This window comes from Festucalex cinctus, chromosome 21, assembly GCF_051991245.1.
Source record: "Festucalex cinctus isolate MCC-2025b chromosome 21, RoL_Fcin_1.0, whole genome shotgun sequence".
Taxonomy (NCBI): domain Eukaryota; kingdom Metazoa; phylum Chordata; class Actinopteri; order Syngnathiformes; family Syngnathidae; genus Festucalex; species Festucalex cinctus.
Window position 1 is genome coordinate 15,901,893 of NC_135431.1, and position 24,241 is coordinate 15,926,133.

At 37.0% G+C, this 24,241-nt stretch overlaps 2 protein-coding genes across 2 annotated transcripts; one reads left to right on the top strand and one right to left on the bottom strand.

The window, feature by feature from the left end:
- Positions 1–428: 428 nt before the first annotated feature.
- rab15 (RAB15, member RAS oncogene family) lies at positions 429–14,055 on the bottom strand. The gene is made up of 7 exons (XM_077509967.1): positions 13,308–14,055; positions 8,436–8,496; positions 7,959–8,019; positions 5,918–5,995; positions 5,741–5,830; positions 3,977–4,042; positions 429–2,428 (listed from the first exon to the last, which is right to left on the bottom strand). The coding sequence occupies exons 1-7, from the start codon at positions 13,429–13,431 to the stop codon at positions 2,264–2,266; spliced, it is 645 nt and encodes a 214-aa protein (XP_077366093.1). The 5' UTR covers positions 13,432–14,055; the 3' UTR covers positions 429–2,263.
- On the top strand, positions 13,934–24,186 carry fntb (farnesyltransferase, CAAX box, subunit beta). Its single transcript, XM_077509966.1, has 12 exons — positions 13,934–14,304; positions 14,501–14,565; positions 17,057–17,129; positions 17,372–17,463; positions 19,189–19,335; positions 19,415–19,498; positions 20,382–20,468; positions 20,541–20,670; positions 20,745–20,877; positions 22,226–22,337; positions 22,433–22,547; positions 23,924–24,186. Exons 1-12 carry the CDS (start codon positions 14,206–14,208, stop codon positions 24,035–24,037), a joined length of 1,251 nt encoding a protein of 416 aa, XP_077366092.1. The 5' UTR covers positions 13,934–14,205; the 3' UTR covers positions 24,038–24,186.
- Positions 24,187–24,241: the final 55 nt, after the last annotated feature.

Below are 24,241 nucleotides of genomic sequence, written 5' to 3' on the forward strand. Positions count from 1 at the left end.
TTTCATCCCTAATCTAACACTAAATTTATAAATCTTACTGGTAAATACATGACATATTATTATTATTATTATTGTTATTATTATTGTTATTATTATAAAAACCCGATGTGCTAGAGAAAAATTGAGGGCAAATTGCAAAAAAAAATCATCTAGTACAAGTTTACTTGCACCTCTGATTAAAAAGTTTAGTAAACATTTATTGACCATAGTTGTGCAAATTTTTAAGTCAAGTCATCAAAAACAAACTCACCTTGGAAATGAATAATTTGCAAGATATGAATGCAGATTAATAAGAAATTATTTTTTAATTTGTTAACACTGCGTTCAACATGCTACAGTCAATAGGAAAAAATAATAATAATTAAGCCCAAAATTAAAAGAACTATAATGGGAGCCACTGGAGGGCGCTAATTAGCAAATCGCCAGGTTCTGTCGCCCTCTGTTGGTCATTGTCATTTTTTTTTCTTGTGTGTTTTGACATAGTTGGCCGATAAATCTGATTCTGATGCTTTGAGTCATTAAAAATCAGAAGCTTTGAGTAGCATAGTAACAGTATTATGCATCTCTTGAGTGCCTGACATTTTCTCCATAAATAAGAAAACAGTCTTGAACACAGTTTTACATCTGTGAGTATTTACTCATAAACGTGACAACTTTGCTTCAATAATAATATGCTGCATTCTGCTTGTACAATGTCATATATTTCCACAAATACTAGTAAAGTAGATTTAAAGAAGGATTTTTTTTTAAAACAACATGACTCCGGAGTTGAGGATCCAGAACAGCATTCAACATGACCCAAACGCACGCAAGCACGCACACGCACACGTACTGTCAAGTAGCATTGAAGACTACGAAAAGGATGCACACAAAAGTGAATGTTCATTCTGTCTCCGAGAGGCATCTCTGGTTGAATCATAGTTGGATTTACAGCCAGCTGAGTTTTAACTTCACTGAAGTTGCAATCAAATCAAATGTGCGCGCAAAAACGGTTCACTTGTCTCCAGGATGAAGTGACATTTGTCAAAGATGTTGGCTATGCACTTACCTTGTTCATTCAGTGCCATTGACGTCTATAAACGTCAAAAATCCATTTTAACTCATTCACTAGCAGCCATTTTCACTTCGTGCCTGTATGTTTTACTCGATTTGACTAATTTTGCAAGGTCCACAGAATATTGTGTTCTATTGATGTCAAAACATGGAACCTACCAAAAGAAAGATTAGAGTCTCTTCTATAATCAGGAAAAAAAAACTATGTATCTGTTTCCCTTTTAGAGCAATTAGCATTAGAATATAGCTAAGTTTCATCATTATTCACAAACCTGTTGAAAACACTGGCAAAAAGAGCTTGTTGCAACATGGCCCTGACTGATCTCTTATACTCTGCTGCCGCCTGCTGGCCGTTTTTTGTAATGACTACCATTGCTTTAAGCCACCTCTTTGTCAGAAGCTGTATCAAAGCCATCTGTATGCTCTAGCATTAAAAAAAACACTAAAAAAATGTATAAATATGTTTTTGGGAGTGAAGTACAACGCATTAAAAACATTTATTTGGGGTTTGAATGCATTAACTTTGCTAGCAGTGAATGAGTTAAATTCATTTGGATGCTAATTCTGTATTTTTGACAAACTCTGTTGTGCTCAATTTGAAAAACAGATTATTTAAATTCCTCATAATCAATGTCTGGATGAAAGTAAACAATCAGGCGTGGCAGAGCACAACCAAAGAAAAGTGTCCCATTTAGATACACCTGCTGAATAAAACAGTTGAAAAAAAAAAGTGCCAATGTATTATGTACTCACTGAAATACACTGAAGAGGTGGATAATGGGCAAATGGGAAAACAATGTTCATTTGCTCTGGTGGGGCAAACCCCCCCCAAAAAACAACAACATGAAACAAATCAAGTCATGGAACAGTTTGGAGACATTCAGTAAAGTTTACACTGCATGTGTATAATATAAAATAAGAGCATTTATCTGATTTTGAGTTTGGAGTAGAAGAACTTGGTATGACGCATATCAAATAAATGCTCAAATGTCTTTCCATGAAGCCAGCCGTTTGAGCAGTACTTGCATACTTGTAGGCCAAAAGTGGCACTAGTAGTGGAAAAAAAAATGTTACAAGTGCGCTGAATTGTCTAACTAGAGCACACTACGACACTGACCTGAAGTTTGAAGTCCAATAAATGCTCAAACGGCTTTCCAAATGACAATTTCCAATCGCCCTCACACTCGCCACACACGTCAGTTCTGTCTTTTTAACACCAGCAGCCTTTGCCCTGGTGGTCGGAGCCTCCGTCACGCAGTCCCTCCTCCTCCTCCTCCAGAGCAGCCAGGTTCAGCTCGTCGTTCAGAGACGTCCGCAGAAGGTCCAGGTCCTTCTTGTTGGCCGCCAGCACCTGCTCGGCCAGTCGTGTAAACGTCTTGGTGGAACACAAAATGAAGAGAAGAGAGTCATTTCTCAAGGCTGTACACCAGGGATCTTTCTTAGGCACCTACATTTTCTTGTAGCGCCACTAAAAATGCTAATGATGATCACAGTAGTCATAGTGTGATGAAAAAATATCGTAAAAAAATCTATGGACATTTCAGTTCATGAACAAAAGTGGGACAAATGTATGATTTTAGAAACTCTTCTCTGCTAATCTGTCACGTATGTGCCCCCCCCCTTTTTCCAGTGCCGTTCCTACGCAACTTGGCACCCTTGGCAGGATTTCTGGTAGTCCCCCCCAGAGGATGCACAACTTCTTAGACCAACCACAAAATATTTTATCATAAGCTCACATAGGGCACACGGTATCTTCACATCTCTGGAATTTTAAAACCGCAGTTGCAGTGCAAAATTAATAATGTAGTAATTGTACTGCAATAAATCCCTAGCAAAGAACAAACTTAATTGTTTACATCAAGCATTCAGAGTATTATCTCAGTAGCGTGAATCGGGACTGGCAGAAGTTAGGTTTACATTTCACAAGAATTGTTTTTTCTTGTGTGCTTTGCTTTCATTTCATTGTTGATGCTTCTAATAACTGGTTTTGATGATGCAGACCAATCTGAGTAGAACTCAGTACCTTATGAGAGAACATTTATATTCGTACTCTTACTGATGAAATCTCCATTTAGAGCATCTCCCACACTTATTTCCGTGTCGCTAGCATGAGCAGCCCAGTTTATTTAGTACGTCCATGCTGTATATGCATGCGCATCCACCTGAGAATCTGACAGTGATTTATTTATTTTTATTTTTTTTTCTGAGCTTTGAGCCACGACAGCATAGTAGCGTTTTCATTTCATTTTCTTAACTAAAGAGCTATGGTTGTACAAGCGTGTGGGTCGGCTAGCATCGGGCTAGGTAGCATCACGTTTACAGCCGGCGACTTGAATGACGTATGTGCGCTTCTCTCGCAAAGCACAGATCTATATGAATACTGGATTATGCGTGGGCATGGTGATGTGATGAGCGCAGGGCTTCCATACTATAAATAAATACGGGAATGAGCAGCGCTCGCCGGAACAGCTTTTGAGAATAAAAAAAAAAATTAAATAATTATAATTTAACATTAATCCAATGGCTATAACGTTCCAACAATAATGTTAATCCGACCGCTAACTAATGCTGGCTAATTTACTAGCTAATAGCACAGAGCCATAGCAGCCACTGTAATTGTGTATGAAGTTGTTTTTCATCAAAAAGAATTTGTGTGTAATAGTTTTAGTTTTAGTTTTTAGAAATGTTCAACATCATCTGTTGACAAAAAATATATACAGGGATAAAAATGATTAAATGATTAAAACTAGACTAAAACGTGAATAGTTTTTGTTGACTAAAACTAGACAAAAATATGTCGACTAAAAATTGACTCAATAAAAACGGGATGAGGTTGACAAACTGTGATAAGAACTAACAAGCATGACTGAAATTGAACTAAAAACTGAGACTAAAGTAAAAAAAAGAAAAAAAACTTTCTCACCTCTGTTATGTTATGGTTGGTGAAGGCACTTGTCTCAAAAAAATCCATTCCATAAGCTCGAGCAAGCTTGAGGATATAAATCAATAACATATAGGGCTTTTACTTTACACATACAAACAACTGATGCGCATTGGATGGGAAACTTGCACTACTCACAAAAGTTAAGGATATTCAGCTTTCTGTAGGAGGAGCAAGACACAGAGTTAAGGGGGTTATGCCCTCCTGACCGCAACCACCACGACTGCAATGCCCAGGAACCGCCACTACTTGTTGGAAGCCTTCCAATGATGAGGTACTGTTGACCAATTGTGGTCTTACTTTCATGGCGTCAAAATATGAACAGCACGATGAAAAGAAGTGTTTAAAAATCAATATTATAATTAACTCATTTGGTCCAAAGAAAAACGTGTAATTACGTTGTATTTTAAATGTTTTAAGTGCCCCAAAGACATAGTTTATACATTTTTTTATGCTTTTTTTTTTTTTTTTTGCTAGAGCATACAGAAGGCTTTGATGCAGCCTCTCAACTGCATAGAACAGTTAAAGAAATACTCGTTATTACACAGCCAGCAGGTGGCAACAGAGTATAAGAGATCAAACAGGGCTATGTTGAAAAAAAGCTCAAAAACTCGCAATTCTAATTAGATTTGTGAATAATGATGAAACTTAAGCCATATTCTAATGCTAATTGCTGCAAAATGTAAAAAGATAGAAATATTCTTTATTTTCCTGATGAAAGAAGACTCATCTTTCTTTTGGTAGGTCCATGTTTTTGTAGCAATAGAACACAATATTCTGTGCCTTGCAAAAATCAGTCAAAATCTAGTAAAACAGCCGGGAGTGAAGGGGATTGGTTTTGTGAAAATGGTTGTGAGTGAATGAGTTAAGGAAGGAATGTCAAATACAATGAAAATAGAAGGAAGGATGTGCCAGTTTGATTTTTTTTTTTTAATTTACTAAACATGGTAAAACCAATCAAGCAATTAGACGTGGTTTAAATTCAGTTTTTTTATGTATTATGCATAAAAAAATAATATATAATAATATCCATCCATTTTCTTGACCGCTTATTCCTCACAAGGGTTGTGGGGTTGCTGGAACCTATCTCAGCTGGCTCTGGGCAGTAGGCGAGGTAAACCCTGGACTGGTTGCCAGCCAATCGCAATATATTATAATAGATTTATGTTAATGTCATACAAACTGCTCCATCAAGGATTTCTGTTAAAAGCAGTTTAAGATTTGTTTTTTTCAGTTTGGGGTCCACACCTCCACTAAGCAGCAGCTGAAGCCCATTTCCAAGAACAATCTATAGCAAACTGGCCATACTTGAGGTTCATTAATGTCATATGTTCACAAATCGGACCTTGACACAAAGCAGAAAGCAAAGGAAAAAAAAATCCACAAAAATCCTATTACTATTTTAGCTGTAAATTTATTTGTGCCTTAGCATAGCTAGAAAAGCTTTATTAATAGTATTGGTGGTAATCACTATCACTCACGTTACCCCCACTTTTTAAATGCCCACTGTCAAACGTTATTTTTAGTATATGCCGCGGGCCACTAAAATCGGCAGAAGGGCCCCAAATGGCCCCCAAGCCGCAGTTTGGACACCAAGGAATTTAGTCAATGCATTTACTGGCTGATTATCCAATCAAACGCCTGTTGTGAATTTTGCCATTCTAGTCGATGTTCTAGAGTCCTCCTGAAATATCACTAGAAAGCTGAATATCCCACTAAAGTTTTTGCGAATAAGGCAACACACACCTTGACACCTTGCTCCGTGGCCACCTGCCTCTTGTCCACCTCATCTGATTTGTTCCCGACCAGGATCTTTTGGACCTTTTCCGGAGCGTACTACGAGGACCGAGAAATTAAGAGCAGATATCTATACGACCAAACGACTCCCATTCCAAATGACAATGAAATCAAAATGCCGCTCACCTCGTCCACATCACTGGCCCACTTCATGATGTGCTGGAATGAGCGCTCGCTCGTGATGTCGTAGACCAGGAAAATTCCCTGAGGGCAGATCGGAGATTGCAAGATGTTAATTAACAAGACGCCAGAGAGCGAGGACGATTATAAATTGCGTATCACTGGCCGGGGGGCGCATTAAAAGGAAACGCGATCTTCCAATTTCATTATCAGTTTTCCAGTAAATAGAAAATTCAATTTTAGTAGATTGGAACATTCTGTGGAGCCTGAGGGCGCAATTCCATAGTGACAGGACTTGTTAGCAAGATTAACATCAAGACTCTTTTAGTGTCTTGTAGTGCATTTTTTTTTTTTTTTTTTTTTTTTTTTTACCAAGTACATCAGCTGCGCGAAGGCAGACAAACAACCGCCTTTGAATACAAAAACAACAGCGAGAGTATCACAAACATCCAAGATCCATCCTCACATTTTCTATCGTGCTTCTTGTTTTCTTCATACTCATGTTCACTATTCAATTAGAACCATCAGTTAAAAAAAAAAACATGTACGTTTGTGGAATACTGTATATGTCAGAGCCAGACTTCACACCCGCATCTCAAAACTGTGAGGCAGGTGTGCTAACCACCAACATGACTTTCAACATTTCTTTTATCAGGCATCCCTGGTGTATAACGTGCCAAATAAGTTATTCAACAAAACAATCAGTTTGAAAAATAATAATAATGCAATTAGAGAAAAAAAAACATTATTACAATTTTATTTTAAAAAAAAGGTGGTTTGAATTAAAAAAAAATAAAAATAAAAACACATCTAAATATGCCATGTTGAAGAACTTCTTCAACAAAACAATCTGATAAAAAAAAGAATGCAATTATAACAAGGAATTCAAAATTAATTAAAAAAATTATTAATCAAGTTACTAAAATTATCTCAATATAAGTTTTTCAACAAAACAATCTAATGACAATAAAAATATTAATGCAATTAAAACATGACAAAATAATGATTACAAATTAATTAAAAAGTAATTCATAAAAACTTACTAGTGATTATCTAAATGTGCCATACAAGTTCTACAACAAAATAATCTGATTACAATTTAAAAAAGATGAATGCAATTGAACCTATAAAAAAAATCATGATTAAAAATTCTTTTTTAAAAAGTAATTAAAAAAATAAGTTAAAAAAATACAAACAAGTAACTAAATATGCCATATAAATTCTTCAATACAACAATCAACAATTACAATACCAAAATAATATAATTTTAAAATGGAAAAAATGACTACAAAAGAATTACAAAATAATTAAGAAAAAATTACTAAAGATTAATATCTAAATGTGCCATATAAGTTATTCAACAAAACTAGTGGATTACTATAAAAAAAATAAATAAAGCGATTAAAACAATGAAAAAATAATCATTACAAAATAATTAATAAAAACTTACTAGTGATTATCTAAATGTTCCATACAAGTTCTACAACAAAATAATCCGATTACAATTAAAAAAAGATGAATACAATTGAACCTATAAAAAAATGATTAAAATTCATTTTTAAAAATTAATTAAAAAAAACAAGTTAAAAAATTACAAACAATTAACTAAATATGCCATATAAATTCTTCAATACAACATTCAACAATTACAATACCCAAATAATCAAATTTTTAAAATGAAAAAATGTCTACATGTGAATTAAAAAAGAATTAAGACAAAATTACTAAAGATTAATATCTAAATGCGCCATATAAGTCATTCAACAAAACTAGTGGATTACAATAAAAAAAAAATTGAATGTGATTAAAACAATGAAAAAATAATCATTACAAAATAATTTAAAAAAATAATTCATAAAAAATCTTACAAATTAATATCTAAATGTGCCATAGATTCTTCAACAAAACAATCTGATTACAATTTTTAAAAAAACCTGAATACAATAAAACAATTAAAAATAACAATTATTTAAAAATCATGGTTTCATTAACACTGAAGAAATGATTTTTGCTCCACGTTAAGACTAATAAACACACAATTACTAACCTGCGCTCGCCTGTAGTACTGCTTCGTGATGGTCTGGTAGCGTTCCTGGCCTGCAGTGTCCCTGGGAAAACAAACACACATCAAAACAAAAACAATGCCATTATATTTACAGGAAGTGAAAAGGAATGGAGTTAGCCAACCAACCCCTTAGCTATCATTGAATGGATGCTTGATATCCTGCATGTATCGCAAGAGCATCAACACATTTAGATGGATGATCAGTTAAAATATCTGGAGTCATGACATCAAAGAGCCCCAGTATAATGTGACTGTGTGAAAACGGCAGTTAGGCGGCAAACTGGAGAATGGAATCTAAATCTTCCTCGAGATGAGGGGGTGTGGCCATCACATAGCTCCACCCCTGAAATGAGTATACAGTACTACGACAACAATGACCTTTTCAAAGACGTAATATCCGATTCGGTAGCAAGAGCTGCTGGAGTAATAACACATATCACACACGTTGTGAATGCTTACCAAATTTGGATTCGCACTTTGATACCATCTATTAGCAGTGTCTTCATTTTGAAGTCGATCCCTGCAGAAGACAAAAGTCAGGTGTGAATTAACGATGCTCCATTTTGAGAGCTGGACAGCAAGAATACTTACTTACATGCCTCATTAACACGCTTGTGGCATTAAGTTTTTTGAGGAACATATCTACAGTATACGTACCGCGACAGACATTAGACAAAAACCAGAATCTACTATTTCACCATGCTGTGGTGTTTTAATGTGTGTTAGATGTGTTAAACACTCTATGAGAAATTGGTTGAAATTATTTTAAAAAAATAAATAAATAAAATTAAATTAAAAAAAAAAACGTTAAAAAAATATATATAGTCTTATAAGCACGTTGACAACTTCACAAAATGTTACCAAACAATTATATTGTAAATATCGGGCTGCTCGATTATGAAGAAAAGATTACTCACAATTATTTTGGTAATAATTGAAATCACGATTAGGGTTATCATTTATTCTTTGATATACAAAACAAGAAAATGTTTAAATGTAAAAAAATATTAAGACAAAAGTCTTTGAAACACTATTATTATCCAAGTTCCTTTTGGACGAAACAAAAATTTCTGTATTATTTATTTTAAAAAAATTAAAAAGGTGCAAATATATAAATATAAACAACTCAACTCTAAATTAGCATTAATCTTCTTTTTCTTGACGATTATACTGATTTTGTAATTGTGGAGTGTAATAATTGAAATTGTAATTGAATTTTGATTAATTGCACAGCCTTACGTAAACACGAACCAGTAAGTTAGAAATCAAATTACAACAATAGTAAAAAAATAAAAAAAATAAAAAGTGGCTTTTTCACTTCAAATTTTCGTCTTTCATGAAACTATATGCACTTCTATTGTACATCAAATTCCCATCTCAGTCATTTTGAAGATTTGACAACATGACAACATAGTATCACATAATGACAATATTAAAGCAGTAAATGTCATTAAGTTTCCAGTATTATGAGTAACAGATGCTTCCCCTCCATGTTGCTCCGATGTAAAGCCCGCAGCTGTTCAGGTCGTAATGATAATGTCACGGCTGACAAGCCTTTTTTTTCCCCTCAAGCATTGGCACATCTACCCATTCATCCATTCATCTCTCCATGCGTGCATAAGCCATGTCCTCCGACACGCTGACAAATGTCACCACCTCACCGAACACGCTCAGTTCATTTGTCAAGTCACTTTGGGATTTGTTCCCCTTCGTTTATACTCAAGGCTCGCTGACAGTGACGCTCCGCCATGTTCCATTAAATGCACTCTGCCGTATTGTTCTGCACAACCGTTGTCACAATGGAAAATGTGAGCTGCAGAAATTCTCAAATATGTGTGTTGTTTTTTTTTTAAGCTTTCAGCAAGAAGCTCTGAAAGGTGGGCCTTAATTAAATGCTTTGTTTTAATGAATGTTGAGTTTTAAGCCAGAACAGCACAAGTTCCTCAACCACTTATACAATATGAAATGGTTATAAATCTTCGGTCATCTTAGTACAACTATGAACTTAGAAATGGAATGAAAATGAAAATCGAATGAACTCGGTAGGTTTTTTTTTTCGCCCACAGTGGGACGCTGGGTCACTTGGGTGTGAGTCAGTTTAACCGAGAGAAGCCGTTAATTGACTTCTCGGGGAATACTGCGGTCCGCAGAAGTGGTGCGGTTTTACTTTTTATTGACTTCAGTGGCATTAGTCAGTGGAGGCGGCCATGCGGGGAAAGGGAAGTAAGAAAGAGTTGAGAAGGATTTACATTTAATAACGAGGAAGGATTCAGGTGGAGTGCGTTGCTATGCTAAAGCTGAGTAAGGGGAAAGGAAAAATCATCTATTTGTCCGTCCTCATACTTGCAGTCTGATTCCTGTTTGACAGTCTGCTGTAAAATGGATGACCATGATATATATATATATATATATATATATATATATATATATATATATATATATATATATATATATATATATTAGGGGTGTGAATTGCCTAGTACCTGACGATTCGATTCGTATCACGATTCACAGGTCACGATTCGATTCGATACCGATTAATCCCGATACGAATTTATAAGTCGATTGTTGCGATTTTTTTTCATTCAAATTTAGAAAATACTAATCAGTAAGCTTGTAGAGTGTAAGATTTATATGAAAATGTATTATTTATTTATCTGAAATTTCAGTCTTATAGAGGTTGTAATCTGTTTCATGTTTGAACAGCATTAAAATAAAATATTAAGGCTTAATGTTCCGTTCATATAACATTCTTCCATGCTCAAGGTGTGAATCCTAACCCGAAGTCAGACGTTTTGTTGAATATTTTTCCATTAAAAATGGAAGTTTAAAAATCGATTCACACACACACACACAAAAAAAAAAAAGGCAATGATGATAAGACGTTGAATCGGTAAGACTATCGAATGAACAATTCTGAGCTCTTAAAAAAAAATAAAAAAAATAAATAAATAAATAAATAAATAAAATCGATTTTTTTAATCGATTCGAGAATCGCGCGATGTAGTATCGCGATATATCGCCAAATCGATTTTTTTAAACACCCCTAATATATATATATATATATATATATATATATATATATATATATATATATATATATATTTATATATATATATATATATTATTCTGGGGAAGGTTTTTGGATGGCTGCTTGCTACTTTTTCTGTCCTAATGCTAACCAAGCTAATTAGATAGGAGGCTAGTTCCTGGTTCACTTCATGGAGGGTGATATAAGACAATTTTGTACTTGTTCATATAAGTTTGATGGATTTCATTATGCTGTTGTATTTATTTTTCTGACCCAATGCTATCATGCTACGTTCTTTAAGATGTAGGGCACCGTAGCTTACGATTTTTTATTCTAGGGTAAACAAAATGGTACAAACAATAACGCTAATCAAAGTAGATTTAAAAAAAAAACTGTCTTTCATATTAATTCATGATTTATTTGCCTTTATTTTAGCGTAAGGCTAACCTGTAAGACCAAAACATCCATCCATCCATTTTCTTGACCGCTTATTCCATCCTCACAAGGGTCGCGGGACCAAAACATTTATGTATATAATAAATCAGATTTTTATTTATTTTATTTTTTTTAAGTTATTATTTTAAAAAAATGGGAAGAGAAATGTAAACAATCGCATACTAAATTGCAACCACAATAGTAAGAGAAAAAAAAACAAATTTTTCAAAATCGTTTAGCCCTAATATAAAGATAATGTGTCACATTCACACCATAGAAATCTATAAACATACACGCAAGTATTGTAAAAGAATAGAAAGTAGATCAAACAAGGTGCTAGCTTATCTTAGCTTAGCATGCAGCCAGTAAACATCGCATTGTTGTTGTCGTTTTGTAGATAAAACTGGACAAGTGGACTGATGACTTACAGTTGAGTGGAAGGAGAGATGGGAGAAAACTTACTGTAACTCATCTGTCACTAGGAAGGCTGGGAAATTATTTATTGATCCTGAGCAGAGAAGAACATTGACAGTGGCCAGTCGAGACCTCACGAAACCTGTCTGGACTTTTGCGAGGGCGGGATGAAATATTACAAGACCCCACTAAGCTCGGAGACAAACTATTCTGGGCAACAATCATTTATTAATCATGTGGAAATATCTACAAGTATGTTCATCTTTCTGATATGACAGGCACTTTAAAATCGAGTGAGACAGATTGAATAACCACTAGTTCACTATGTTGCATGACGTAAAAATAAAATATTACAGTCTCTGTTTTTTTCTAATTAAGTTTAGGCAGCCTGCTTTCAAATTTCAGTCAATCCACATTATTCATTTACATGACCTTGTCTGGACAATAAAAAGCTATCAAGCTGTCATTTCCTGACTTTATAATGTCAACCAGATCCAGAAGGATCTCTGTACTGTGTCACTTCCATGTCACAGGTGACGTCTGCAAACAATGCCACAACATAATTGTCTAGAGTGGAAAGAAAAACAACACTGCAGAGAGTTATATCAAAATGTTTTGTTCACAATGGTAAATAAAAACAAATAAAAGGTAAATAAACTAATACAAACGGGTGTCGGAATAATATAGTGCAGTTTTACGCCACAGTAAATAATCACCAAAAAAAGAAACACTTGCTAAATGAATAACTGTTTCTAAGAATAGATCTGAAAGGTCCAACTTGCGTCACAGTTATCCTTCAGAATGGAAACACACACAAAATGAGCCTCTTTTATCATTATTATTTTTTGTGGGTGCACATACAGTACTAGAGTACCTGTCCTCCATTATTTTCTCTCTCGTCCACTCTGCTTGTATCTCACTGTCAGGATCTTCAACTGTCTTTTTACAGATATTTGTAAACCAGGATCTCCCAAGTTCACCTTGCTTATGGTCCCCCCCCCCCCCTCTTTTTTTTCCATTTTGAAATATACACAAAAATCAACAAACATAAATAGTAAACATCCCACATTACAGCAACTAGTTCTACCAACGACACTGATCAAAATAATATAGTTGTGATAAGCTAAACAAATGTTAGCTAGCTGAAGACCCTGCCCCTGGCCCCAGCCAGCCCCCTCAAAGTGGTCTAGAACCACCACTGGAGTGACCCTGAAGAAGGTAATGAATGAATTAGCATTAGCAAAACTGATTCATGTAATGAGATTTTTTTTTTTTTTTTTATTATTATTATTAGAAAATTAGTTAACAACAGCAACTCTAAAGGAAAACATTCATTTTCTAAAATGTGAATTGGAACAAAAAGCTGCCAGGTTGACCTGGTTGGAAATTCTCCTAATTGATTAAGACCTTTAATGCAACATATTTTAAATATAGTTGATACTGGGGCTTACCTATCGTTGAAATGTGAGACGGGTGAAATTCATTGTCTGTGAATCTGCATAGCAAACATGTTTTTCCAACACCAGAGTCTCCGAGAAGCAGGAGTCGGAAGAGCACATCGTACTGCTTAGCCATGGTGTTGAATGAAAAGAAAAAAAAGGAGGGAAATGAAAGAAAAGCTGCCGGTCGGCTAACTCAGCGACGAATGGCTCCCTCCCCACTCTCGAGCCATGTCTGCTTCAAGTGGCAACGTCACAATTTGTTTCTTGTTGTGGACTGGGAGACAAAACAAGGATGCTCGCGCTTCCCCACCCACCGAGGCAGCCTCCTCCTGCCTCCAGGGTGCGGTGAATCTCTGTCAAGCTCAAGAAAGAATGGTTACTTCCGGTTACGATCTTTGACAATTATTAATATATTTGATTATAGAACATGGGTATTATAGATTAAAAAAAAAATCCAAATTATACCCTGAGTGCTATTAAAACCACAAATTGTATTTGTAAATGTGTTATGATGGGATGGAGCATGTTCTGTAATATAGTTCCGCTGCCTTTTTTTTTCTTTCTTTACTTTATTTCGAAAGGACAATGGCTCGTTATCCGGTTCTTGCATCAATTAAGCTCCACCTGCGACGGAGGTAAAACCGTGCCACATCACACTTTCGAAACGACAAAAAAAAATCAAATAAATATACACACAGCCGCTGATATGAAGTAATTGCACTTGTAATATATTATTTGACTAACAACGCCCAACTCTCAAGGCTAGAATTTTGTCCGCTTGGCGACCCCGTATTTAGCTACGTATGTCATTTCCGCACGCTCCAACCTCAACAGGAAGTGAGTTTACCAGAGTGAAAGTGAGTGGAAAGTGGAAATCAGTCAAAACAAATTTGTTTACTTTATCATCATGGATGGCGTACAAACTCCGTTGCGCTGTTTCCGGGAGTGTCACTCAGCCGAAATGTTTGCCGACGACGGGTTGGGAACCGTTACCTCACGGGAGCAGGTAAGCGGCGGCTCAGATTAGCCACCTTGGATAATGCAGAATGGAAAATCTGTCTCAGATGACGGGCGTCATTTTTTTTGGGTTAACTGTGAATGTATGCAGTGTTATCGAATAGTTTTTTTTTTTTTTTAATGATCGATCATAATGCATGGCTAAATTGTGAGTTTTGTTTTTACATATTCTCCGTTTGCAACAGAAAAGGGTTGAACGCAGCATTGAAGAAGTCATCAACGTTTACAAGCAAGTCCACAGCGTACCACAGTAAGTACCTGGTGTGTTTCATCACATGCCCCCACTAAAATGTTTAATTTAAAACGTCATACAGTATTTTGAAAATGTCGCAATTTATTCGTTAGGTGAGTGAGGCGCGGTTTGGCGCATTGCTTCCACCTGCTGGTCAATTTGAGTCATTGTAATGTGAGACAAGTTATGATGAATGTATTGTCGAAGTACATCGCATTCCCAGTTTGTCTGTATAAATTACTGCATGAAAATATTCAATGCTGTATACTATTCAATAACATAATATTCAACTGTGTAACAATAATTTGGTAGGTTAGCCAAATTGTTCCATTTTCAATTTGTAATATGCCTTGGTTAATGGTTAGTTTTGAACACTTTAGGCAGCAAAAAGTGAAGAATAAAGAATATAAGTTAAAAAAAATTGTATCTTGGCAGACTTGAAGCTTCTCTTTCTGTGTTGCCATGGCAACCGCAGAGTCTCCCTCAGTAGAGGATGGCGCGCATCCACCATTGAGAATATTTCTCCTTGTCTGAAGTCCACTTAGTAACATATCAACAGTCTTAATTATACAAGCATAGCAAAGCACATTAAAATTATTTTAGGTTAGTTACCTAGTCGGAAAAAAAAAAAAATCTTAAATGTGGTTTCCTATGACCGGTTTGTCAAATATTGTGTGAAATAGCACCGATGGTGTCGATTAACATGTCTATTTCCACTCATGGAGTAATAACTAATTGAGGGTCTCTGCGCTCACTGGTTGCATTTGCTGTGATTATGACGCATTAGCGCTGTCACTATCTGCGATCGTTTTAATGCTGTGTCAATCAGCCCACGTGTTCTCCCGCTATTAGCGGGCGCCTCTCAGCAGGCTGACTCATCATTTCTATGACAACCCGGCACCGCAGACAGAAAAGAACACCTTTGTCTTGTTTCGGCAGGTCATGCAGTAGTAGTTTAAAAAAATAAATAAATAAATAAATACATAAATACACAAGTTAATAAATACTGTAATTATAAATAAATGTGATCAACATTAAATAAATAAATGGCCAAAAAAAAAAAACATTTAAAAAGACTGCAGTATTATGGGCTAAAAGGCAAGCAAACAGGTCTTTAAATAAAAAAATAAAAATAAAAAAAAAATTCCAATAAATAAAAATTACAGTTAAAAATGCTTGTTAAAAAAAAGTCAGTTCAATGTGCTTTATCATCATGAAATGAAAATTCAATTAAATAAGTAAACAAATTACAATGTGGTGTCAAATAAAAAAAAATCTATTGAAAAATTAAAGTGTCATTAAACAAATAAATTAGCCATGAAGTATGAAAATCGGTCAAGTCACTAAAATATTTCTCATAAAATAAGTTATTAAATATAACAGCTGACAACAGTCAACTTTAAGACAAATAAATGTCTTTGAAACACTATAATAATAATCTGATTTGTCCAATGCGGTGATTTTGTACTACCAGTGTCAGTTTTATGTGGAATGTAGCCATGAGGGGGCACAAGCCAGTGTCTTCTTGTGCCGGTCCCAAGACCGGATAAATACAGAGGGTTGTGTCAGGAAGGGCATCCGACATAAAACTTTGGCCAAACCAAACATGCAAATCAAATATATGACTTCCAAACTGGATCGGTCGTGGCCCGGGTTAACAACGCCCGCCATCGAATGCTGTTGACCTACAGGGTGCCGGTAGAAATTGGACTACTGTTGGTCGAAGGAGAGGAGAGGAGGTAGGTATGTTCGTAGGAAGAAAGAGAAGAGGAACACCACGAGTCTTGGACTTAGAATAGGGACTTTGAATGTTGGAAGTATAACATGAAACGGTAGAGAGCTGGTTGACATGATGCAGAGGTGGAAGGTGGACATACTGTGTGTTCAGGAGACCAGGTGGAAAGGGAGCAAAGCTAGAAGTTAGAAGTGTAGAAGCGTGTGCAGGCAGGCTGGAACGGGTCCAGAAAAGTGTTTCAGAAGAGTTTCAGCTCAAATGAAAGGAAAGGTTTGTAAAACTGTGGTGAGACCAGCGATGTTGTTTGGCCTGGAGACAGTGCCACTGAGGAAAAGACAGGAGGCGGAGCTGGAGGTGGCAGAGATGAAGATGCTGAGGTTGTCTTTGGGAGTGACCAGGTTGGATAGGATCAGGAATGAGTACATCAGAGGGACAGCACATGTTAGAGGCTTTGGAGATAAAGTCAGAGAGGCCACACTGAGATGGTTTGGACATGTCCAGAGGAGAGATAGTGAGTATATTGGTAGAAGGATGCCGAGTTTCCAAATGCATAACTTGGAAGACCAAAGAGGAGGTTTATGGATGTAGTTCAAGAGGGCATAAAGGTAGTTGGTATAAGAGTAGAGGATGCAGAGGACAGGGTTAGATGGAGGCAACTGATTAGCTGTGGCGACCCCTGAAGGGAAAAGCCGAAAGAAGAAGTGTCAGTTTTATGTGGATCTTACAAACGCTGTACACATGCTTCCATTTTTGTATCCTCTATTTGCTCCACAGGCCAACCTTGTTGCGGGAACAACACTACCAGTATCTCAAGAAGGGCTTACGGCATTTATCAGACTCTTATGAGGTACAATGTCAAACTCGTGCAGTGCTAATGCAAAGCAATAATTCTCTTCCTCTCGCTTGTAGTGGAAATGGAAAATCCTGCCGCACTCAAAACTGTCCGGAAGGTCGCGGCTTCATTTTTAACTGTAGCTAGATGCCAAGTTCCAAATTATGATCTGCTTGACCCGTTCTCAGTTGACTTTGGGCAAAACACTTGGGATTTTCTCATTCATACTTATTAATATGTATCTGGTGTATGTGTAGTGTCTGGACGCAAGCAGACCTTGGCTTTGCTTCTGGATTCTTCACAGTCTGGAGTTACTGGATGAGCCTGTTCCTGCCACCGTGGCCTCGGAGTAAGTCACGCGCGGCGTACCCCACCCCCAATATATAGCTGGCCACTGGTATGTTAGGTTTTTGTTACCATGACGACCAGTAGGCCAAGCTCCACCTCGACGGCGTTTCTGTTTATCCGAGTTTCATTGCAGCTCTGCTTACCATTAGTCTTGACATGATAGAAGTTTGACGCGGGTATTTTTGCATGATGACTTGAAAGTGGCACTGGATCTTCACTTAGCTTAGCTGATCAAGTGATGGGTGGAGAAATCTGGTGGGAGGTCAAAACAGGTTGCTCAAAAGATTTGCGTGGTTGATGGGGTGTCAGGTAAATTTAAAAACAACAAAAAGTCACATTTTCATATTGTCCCTTTAATTTAGACTCCATTCCAAAATGTCAAGTCTTCATTCAGATTCCTGCCAGTGGAACATAACCGACTGCCAAGCACACTTTTTTTTTTTTCTCTCGCTCTCTCTTTGCTTATGTTCAGGTCAGAGTATAAAAGCTCAGTTTTCCTTCCAGATTAAGTTGGCTGGCGCCGTCTTTGCAGTTTGTGTGATTGCTCGCCATGGCCAAGGATGAAAGGATGATGGGAACGGTTTCTAACATGTTCGGAATGGATGGAGTGAAGTTTGCCATCAGTGGGGGGAGGGAATTTTAAGGGGGAACTTTCTGCATCATCTGGTCTCAATTTATTTTATTAAATTCATTCACAGTTCCATCCTGAAGTGTCGCCAGCCAATTCCTTGGCACATGCAGACAAACAACCGGGATAGACCCGGACATTTGCCAAAATGCCAAATGTCAGCATTTTTTTTTGCATATCTGAGTAGTGAATGCTTGTGAACGTCACAAATTTCAAGTTTTCATCAAGATTTGTAAGATTGTCGAAAAGAAATTTTGAACATGTTCAGACAATTTTTCACTGTCTGCACTATGCAAAGATGTTTTGAAATGTTTTATGAACCCTGACGAAAACTCCAACTTCGCTAAATTCGCTTGGATTTGTTTTTAGCTTTTCGTTTTATGTATTTATTTTAATTCCAATTTTATAAAAGATGATGCTGAACTCCCTACACTTTTTATTAAAAAAATAAAAAATAGAAAAATAATAATAAAATTAAGAAATTACGTTGAAATTTTGGAAAACTTTATTGACAGTGGAAAACTTAACAGAGCTATTTGCTTAGTTTTTTATTTAATTTAGCACATCGTGATGTTCCTGGAAGTTCCCTGTAATTCTTATATTTTTAGACATTTCTAAAATTATATTTTTATATTTTTAAAGCCGTCTATTCCTTGAAAAAAAAAATATATATATTCCTTAAGTTTAAAATTAGAAGAAAAGCCTTCAGTGTTAAAAATTTGAAAAGTTGTTTGAAAAAAAAAACATTTTTAAATGGCATTTCAACAAAGATTTTTATTTTTTTTTTTTAAATTTTGACACTAATATTTTCTCTTTTACTGCAAATGAATATGCGCATGAAATATCACTACTTCATACATCCTCAAAAGGGGTTATGATGGAAAACTGACTAGTTTTGTATAGCTGCTCCCTCAAGTGTGAATTTGCACAACTAATTACATTGTTTGTGAAATTCTCGCCTAGCAAGTAATGGCCAGACTACACAGAAAATCTATCATGTCAAAATCAAAAACTAAGCAGAGCTACAGTGTTGCCAGTGAAAGGGGGAAAAAATAAATAAAAAAAATAAATAATTACTGCCGCTTACTTCCACTGCAGTGTGTGTCAGTTCCTGGCTCGGTGTCAGAGCCCGACGGGGGGTTTCGGCGGTGGACCCTCGCAGCATGCCCACCTGGCGCCCACCTACGCCGCCGTCAACGCCCTGTGCATCATCGGCACAGAGGAAGCTTACAACGTCATTGATAGGTAAGGCGCTCGCTACCCTCTTTGAACGACATGGAATCACGTTACCGTCATCTCGTGTGACGTTTGGCCTCTGTTCCAGGGAGAAGTTGTTAGATTTCCTATGGTCAGTGAAGCAGCCAGATGGCTCCTTTGTGATGCACGTGGGAGGGGAGGTGGACGTCAGGTGAGAGCTCTAAAATGTTCAGACAAAACTAGCAAAGTGTCACCATACATCTAAGGACGGACACAATCATGAACCCATGTTACATAAACGGCTGTAAGTCAGAAGTTCAATTAGTCAAAACAAACAAACCATCATGAGCTAGCATACTAGCCTAGATGACACACTAGAAGAAGCAGATGTGACATCACACGAGCAAACAAAAGAAGCGTATTAGCCCTTTACGCTAATATAAATCATTAAACGCACCTTTTGGCATTTATACGCAATAGCGTAAGGGAATACAAGCAAATTGTATCGGCAACGTAGACTATGGGGAGAGATTTATCTCAAAATTATTCACACAAATCTATTTGCAATTTTCATGTGTTTTTGTGATCCACCAAGATGTGCACAATTTTCACGTATTTTTATGTTTTTTAGAGCCACAAACCTTTTTTTTCATGACTTAGCATTTGTAAATATTCAGTTCTGCTTCAGAGTTGCTGAAAGAATGTGGCTTGGCGGGCATTTGTATTTATTTTTAGACAAAAGTCAAATGGTAAGTCATGATACATGCATGCACAAAAAAAAACAAAAAAACAAAAATATGTTTGTAGAGCTGAAAAGTCATGAAAATCTTGCACATATTTGTGGATCTCAAAAAATTTTGAGCTATTAGCTCCTTCAACTCAAAAGGCAGAGAAAAACACCATCAAAATTAAACCAAAAGCAAAAAGGCCACAAGATGGCGCTAAAGTAATATTTTCATTGCTTTGGCCTTTTTAAAAACAGAATAGATTACTGGTATTTTTTTTTTCCCCCCAGCAAATCCCAAAAAGTTTTATATGAGAGGGTTCATTTTCTAAATTAATTTAAATTGCATGCCGTATTGTTTACCTTTTAGGAGTGCTTATTGTGCAGCCTCCGTCGCATCGCTAACCAACATCATCACACCCAAACTGTTCGAGGACACCACCAACTGGATCATCAGGTAAAGTGAGGCGTTGTTTACTTTAAAAAAAAAAAAGAATTCATGAGCACTCTCATGGGTGGTTTTGCGCAGTTGCCAGAACTGGGAGGGCGGCCTGAGCGGGGTGCCGGGTCTGGAGGCCCACGGCGGATACACGTTCTGCGGCACCGCCGCTCTGGTCATCCTGGGAAAGGAACACATGCTGGATCTCAAAGCCTTATTGGTAAGGAGCTTGAGACCATGTCACGTTTGTAAGGTTTTGTTGAAAACCTCGAAAAATATTTTTGCCGTCTTTAGAGGTGGGTCGTCAGCAGACAGATGCGTTTCGAAGGGGGCTTCCAGGGCCGCTGCAACAAACTGGTGGACGGCTGCTACTCCTACTGGCAGGCCGGATTACTGCCACTCCTCCATCGGGCCTTCTTCAAAGAAGGTAAACAGCGCTGCTCTCATGCTCGTTGCTACGACGGCGTATTGGGGCCACGTATATATTGTTTTTAGAGGGTAGGGGCAATATTCAGAGAGAAAAAAACTTATACATTTATAAAGAGGCAAATTAGCGAGAAAAGGCATGTAAATTTGCAACTATTTATAAAGCGGCAAATTTGCGACTTTATAAAGTGCCAAATTAGCGAGAAAAAAACATGTAAAATTGTGACTATAAAGCGGCAAATTTGCAAGTTTATAAAGCGGCAAATTTGCGAGTTTATAAAGTAGCAAAGTGGCAAATTTGTAAGAAAAAAACACGTACATTTGCGACTATTTATAAAGTGGCAAATTTGTGAGTTTATAAAGTAGCAAAGTGGCAAATTTATGAGAAAAAACACGTAAATGTGCGACTATTTATAAAGCGGCAAATTTGCGAGTTTATAGTGCCAAATTTGCGAGAAAAACACGGAAATTTGGGACTACTTAAAAAGCAGCAAATTTGTGAGTTTATAAAGTGGCAAATTTGTGAGAAAAAAAACTGAGAAACTTACGAGAACTACACATAGCATACTACTTGGATGTTTGTGCCAATACTTTTTGGTCTGGTTTTCAAATAAGGGGATAGGAATTGCTTTAGCAGAGATTAACCATAATTCTGATGTTAATTTGTCAACTCATTCACTCCCAGCCATTTTCACTGAAGCAACCCCATTTGCTCCTGACTGTTTTATAGGATTTTGACCGATTTTGCAAGGCCCACAGAATATTGTGTTCTATTGCTATAAAAACATGGAACCTACCAAAAGAAAGATTAGAGTCTCTTCTTTCATCAGGAAAATTACATTTATATTTGTTTCATTTTTGCAGCAATTAGCATTAGAATATAGCTAAGTTTCATCATTCACAAATCTGTTTAAAACAGTGGGGAAAGAGCTTGATTCAACATGGCCCTGGTTGCTCTCTTATACTCTGCTGCCACCTGCTGGCCATTTTGTAATAACTACCAATGCTTCAAGCATTCTCTTCAGTTGAGACTGCATCAAAGCCTTCTGTATGCTCTAGAATAAAGAAACATTAAAAAAAAAAAACTTAATACGTCTTTGGGAGCATGGTAATATGTAAAATAAAACATATTTATATGTTTTTGGGAGCAAATGAGTTAAAACGTATATATTTACTTGTACATTTGTTTCAAGAATTATTATTTACACATTCATACATATTATTTTATCTGCTGCTCTTTGTCATTCACTTGCATTTACCTACAGTATGCTAGCTATACGTGGCTATACGTGGCCCAAATGCGCCGCCGTACGTTGCCATACCGAATTTGACTTACTAATTTTACGCAGGGGAGTCGGAGCTGAGTCGACACAGGTGGATGTTCGAGCAGCAAGCCTTGCAGGAGTACATCCTCCTGTGCTGTCAGAACCCAACCGGGGGGCTGCTCGATAAGCCTGGCAAGTCAGTATAATACGCAACAGACTAACGCCATCACTTTAAGTATGAGAATATGATCCCGATCGAATGGTTTGGCACCATGTTTTCATCCCGCCCAGATCCAGAGATTTTTACCACACGTGCTACTGCCTGAGCGGCCTTTCCATAGCGCAGCATTTTGGGAACATGGACAGCCATCACGAGAACGTCCTCGGCAAGGAGCAGAACAGATTGGTGAGGATGCAGCGGAGGGGGTGGGAGGATACTGACAAGTAAAAAATAAGCTTAATGACTGCTGCCAGAACTGGTCAAAGGGTTCAAGTAGTAGTGGAAGTTAAAACAGCATTCTGATTAATATTATGTCTGTCGTTTATGAATTAAGCAGCAAATTCCACCATTTTTATCCATCTCAAGGGGCGGCCATTTTGTCACTTGTGAATTAAAAAAAATAAATAAATCACAGCACAGTTCCTCGGGGAACGACCAATCACGGCCCTGTTTACTGGGTTTGGTCATGTGATATTTGCAAGTTAAGCTGTGATTGGTTGATGTAACTTTCACTTGACATCAAGTGACAAAATGGCTGCCCCCCAAAATGGATAAAAACTAGATTTTGCTGCGTAATTTCTATTCCACAACCACAAATAATCAGAATGCCTTGTTTAGACTCAAAATTTAAAAAAGAAAAAGAAAAAAAAAGAAAAAAAAGGTGAGCTTCCTACAACCTGCTCAATATACTCTAGCATGAAATAAATAAATTTCATTTAATAACTTGCAACATTGGTTTCCATGCATTCTTTTCGCACCATCTTTGGCATATACAATATTTTTTTAAACCCTTTATTAAATTACAGTAGTTTTATTATCAACTACAGGGCTGGACTGGCCATCTGGCATACAGGGCAGATGCCTGGTGGGCCGCTCTTTCAGGGCCGATGCAGTGGTTTTTAATTATTATTTTCCTCAATTGTACCCCAAGAGACTGGCCCACAATTTAGAGGGACCAGTCTGTTAATCCATTTCGAATATAGATGGCAAAGTGAAACATTAATAAATTATCAGTGGCAGAGCTACATGTTAGGCAATCAAAATGCCAGGGCCGATTTATTTTATCTTTTTTGTGCCAGTCCAGCCCTGATCCAGTGTGACTTCTACAAGATAAGTGCTTTAAAAGTTTTGTATGGTTTTACTGGAAAACGTGACAAAAACACATTGTGATCCACAAGCATTTCTACCGGTAGTTGTACTTGGCTACTTTTTATAGTACACTGGCACAGAACGTGTTTTATTTCAAGCAAAAATGACTGTCATGCGTTTATCGTGAACGCAAATGGGGAATGAGAGGCTGTGAAAGCTGCGAGGCGTTGGCTGGAGTTGAGAAGTGAAGTAATTGAAAAATCGGGCGGGGCTAAATGCATGTGGTTTCACTTCAAAATGTGAATGGCACCAGCTGCGGCGTCACTGACATTTTTCCTGTTTAGTCACCGCCATCGGCAATGTCCATTACACATAGTGTTGATTCAACTGTGTGGTGTCACAAGTTACCTGTTAGCGTCCTCCTGCAATTTCGGAAAGTTTTATCGGCATCCATTTTGTGTTCCCCTTTGTAGGCGCCGACTCATCCCGTTTACAACATGTGCCCGGAGAAGGTGGCTCAGGCCTTGCAGCACTTTCACCGGCTGCCCGTCCCGATGGAAAACTCCTCGGCTGACCATCGGTCCTAGTTTATAGTCCCTTGGTGGTGAGGAAATACAAGAGTGGAAGCAGTTTAAAAAAAAAAAAAAAGATTTTTTGCTCTTCATGCCTTTTGTCACCACTCTGGAATGAAATGTTTCAGTATGGACGAGGTTAATACATCTTTGTATTGCAACAAGTTCTCTGTGATTCCCTTAATGTCTCAACCACAACTAAATAATCCAACAAAAAGC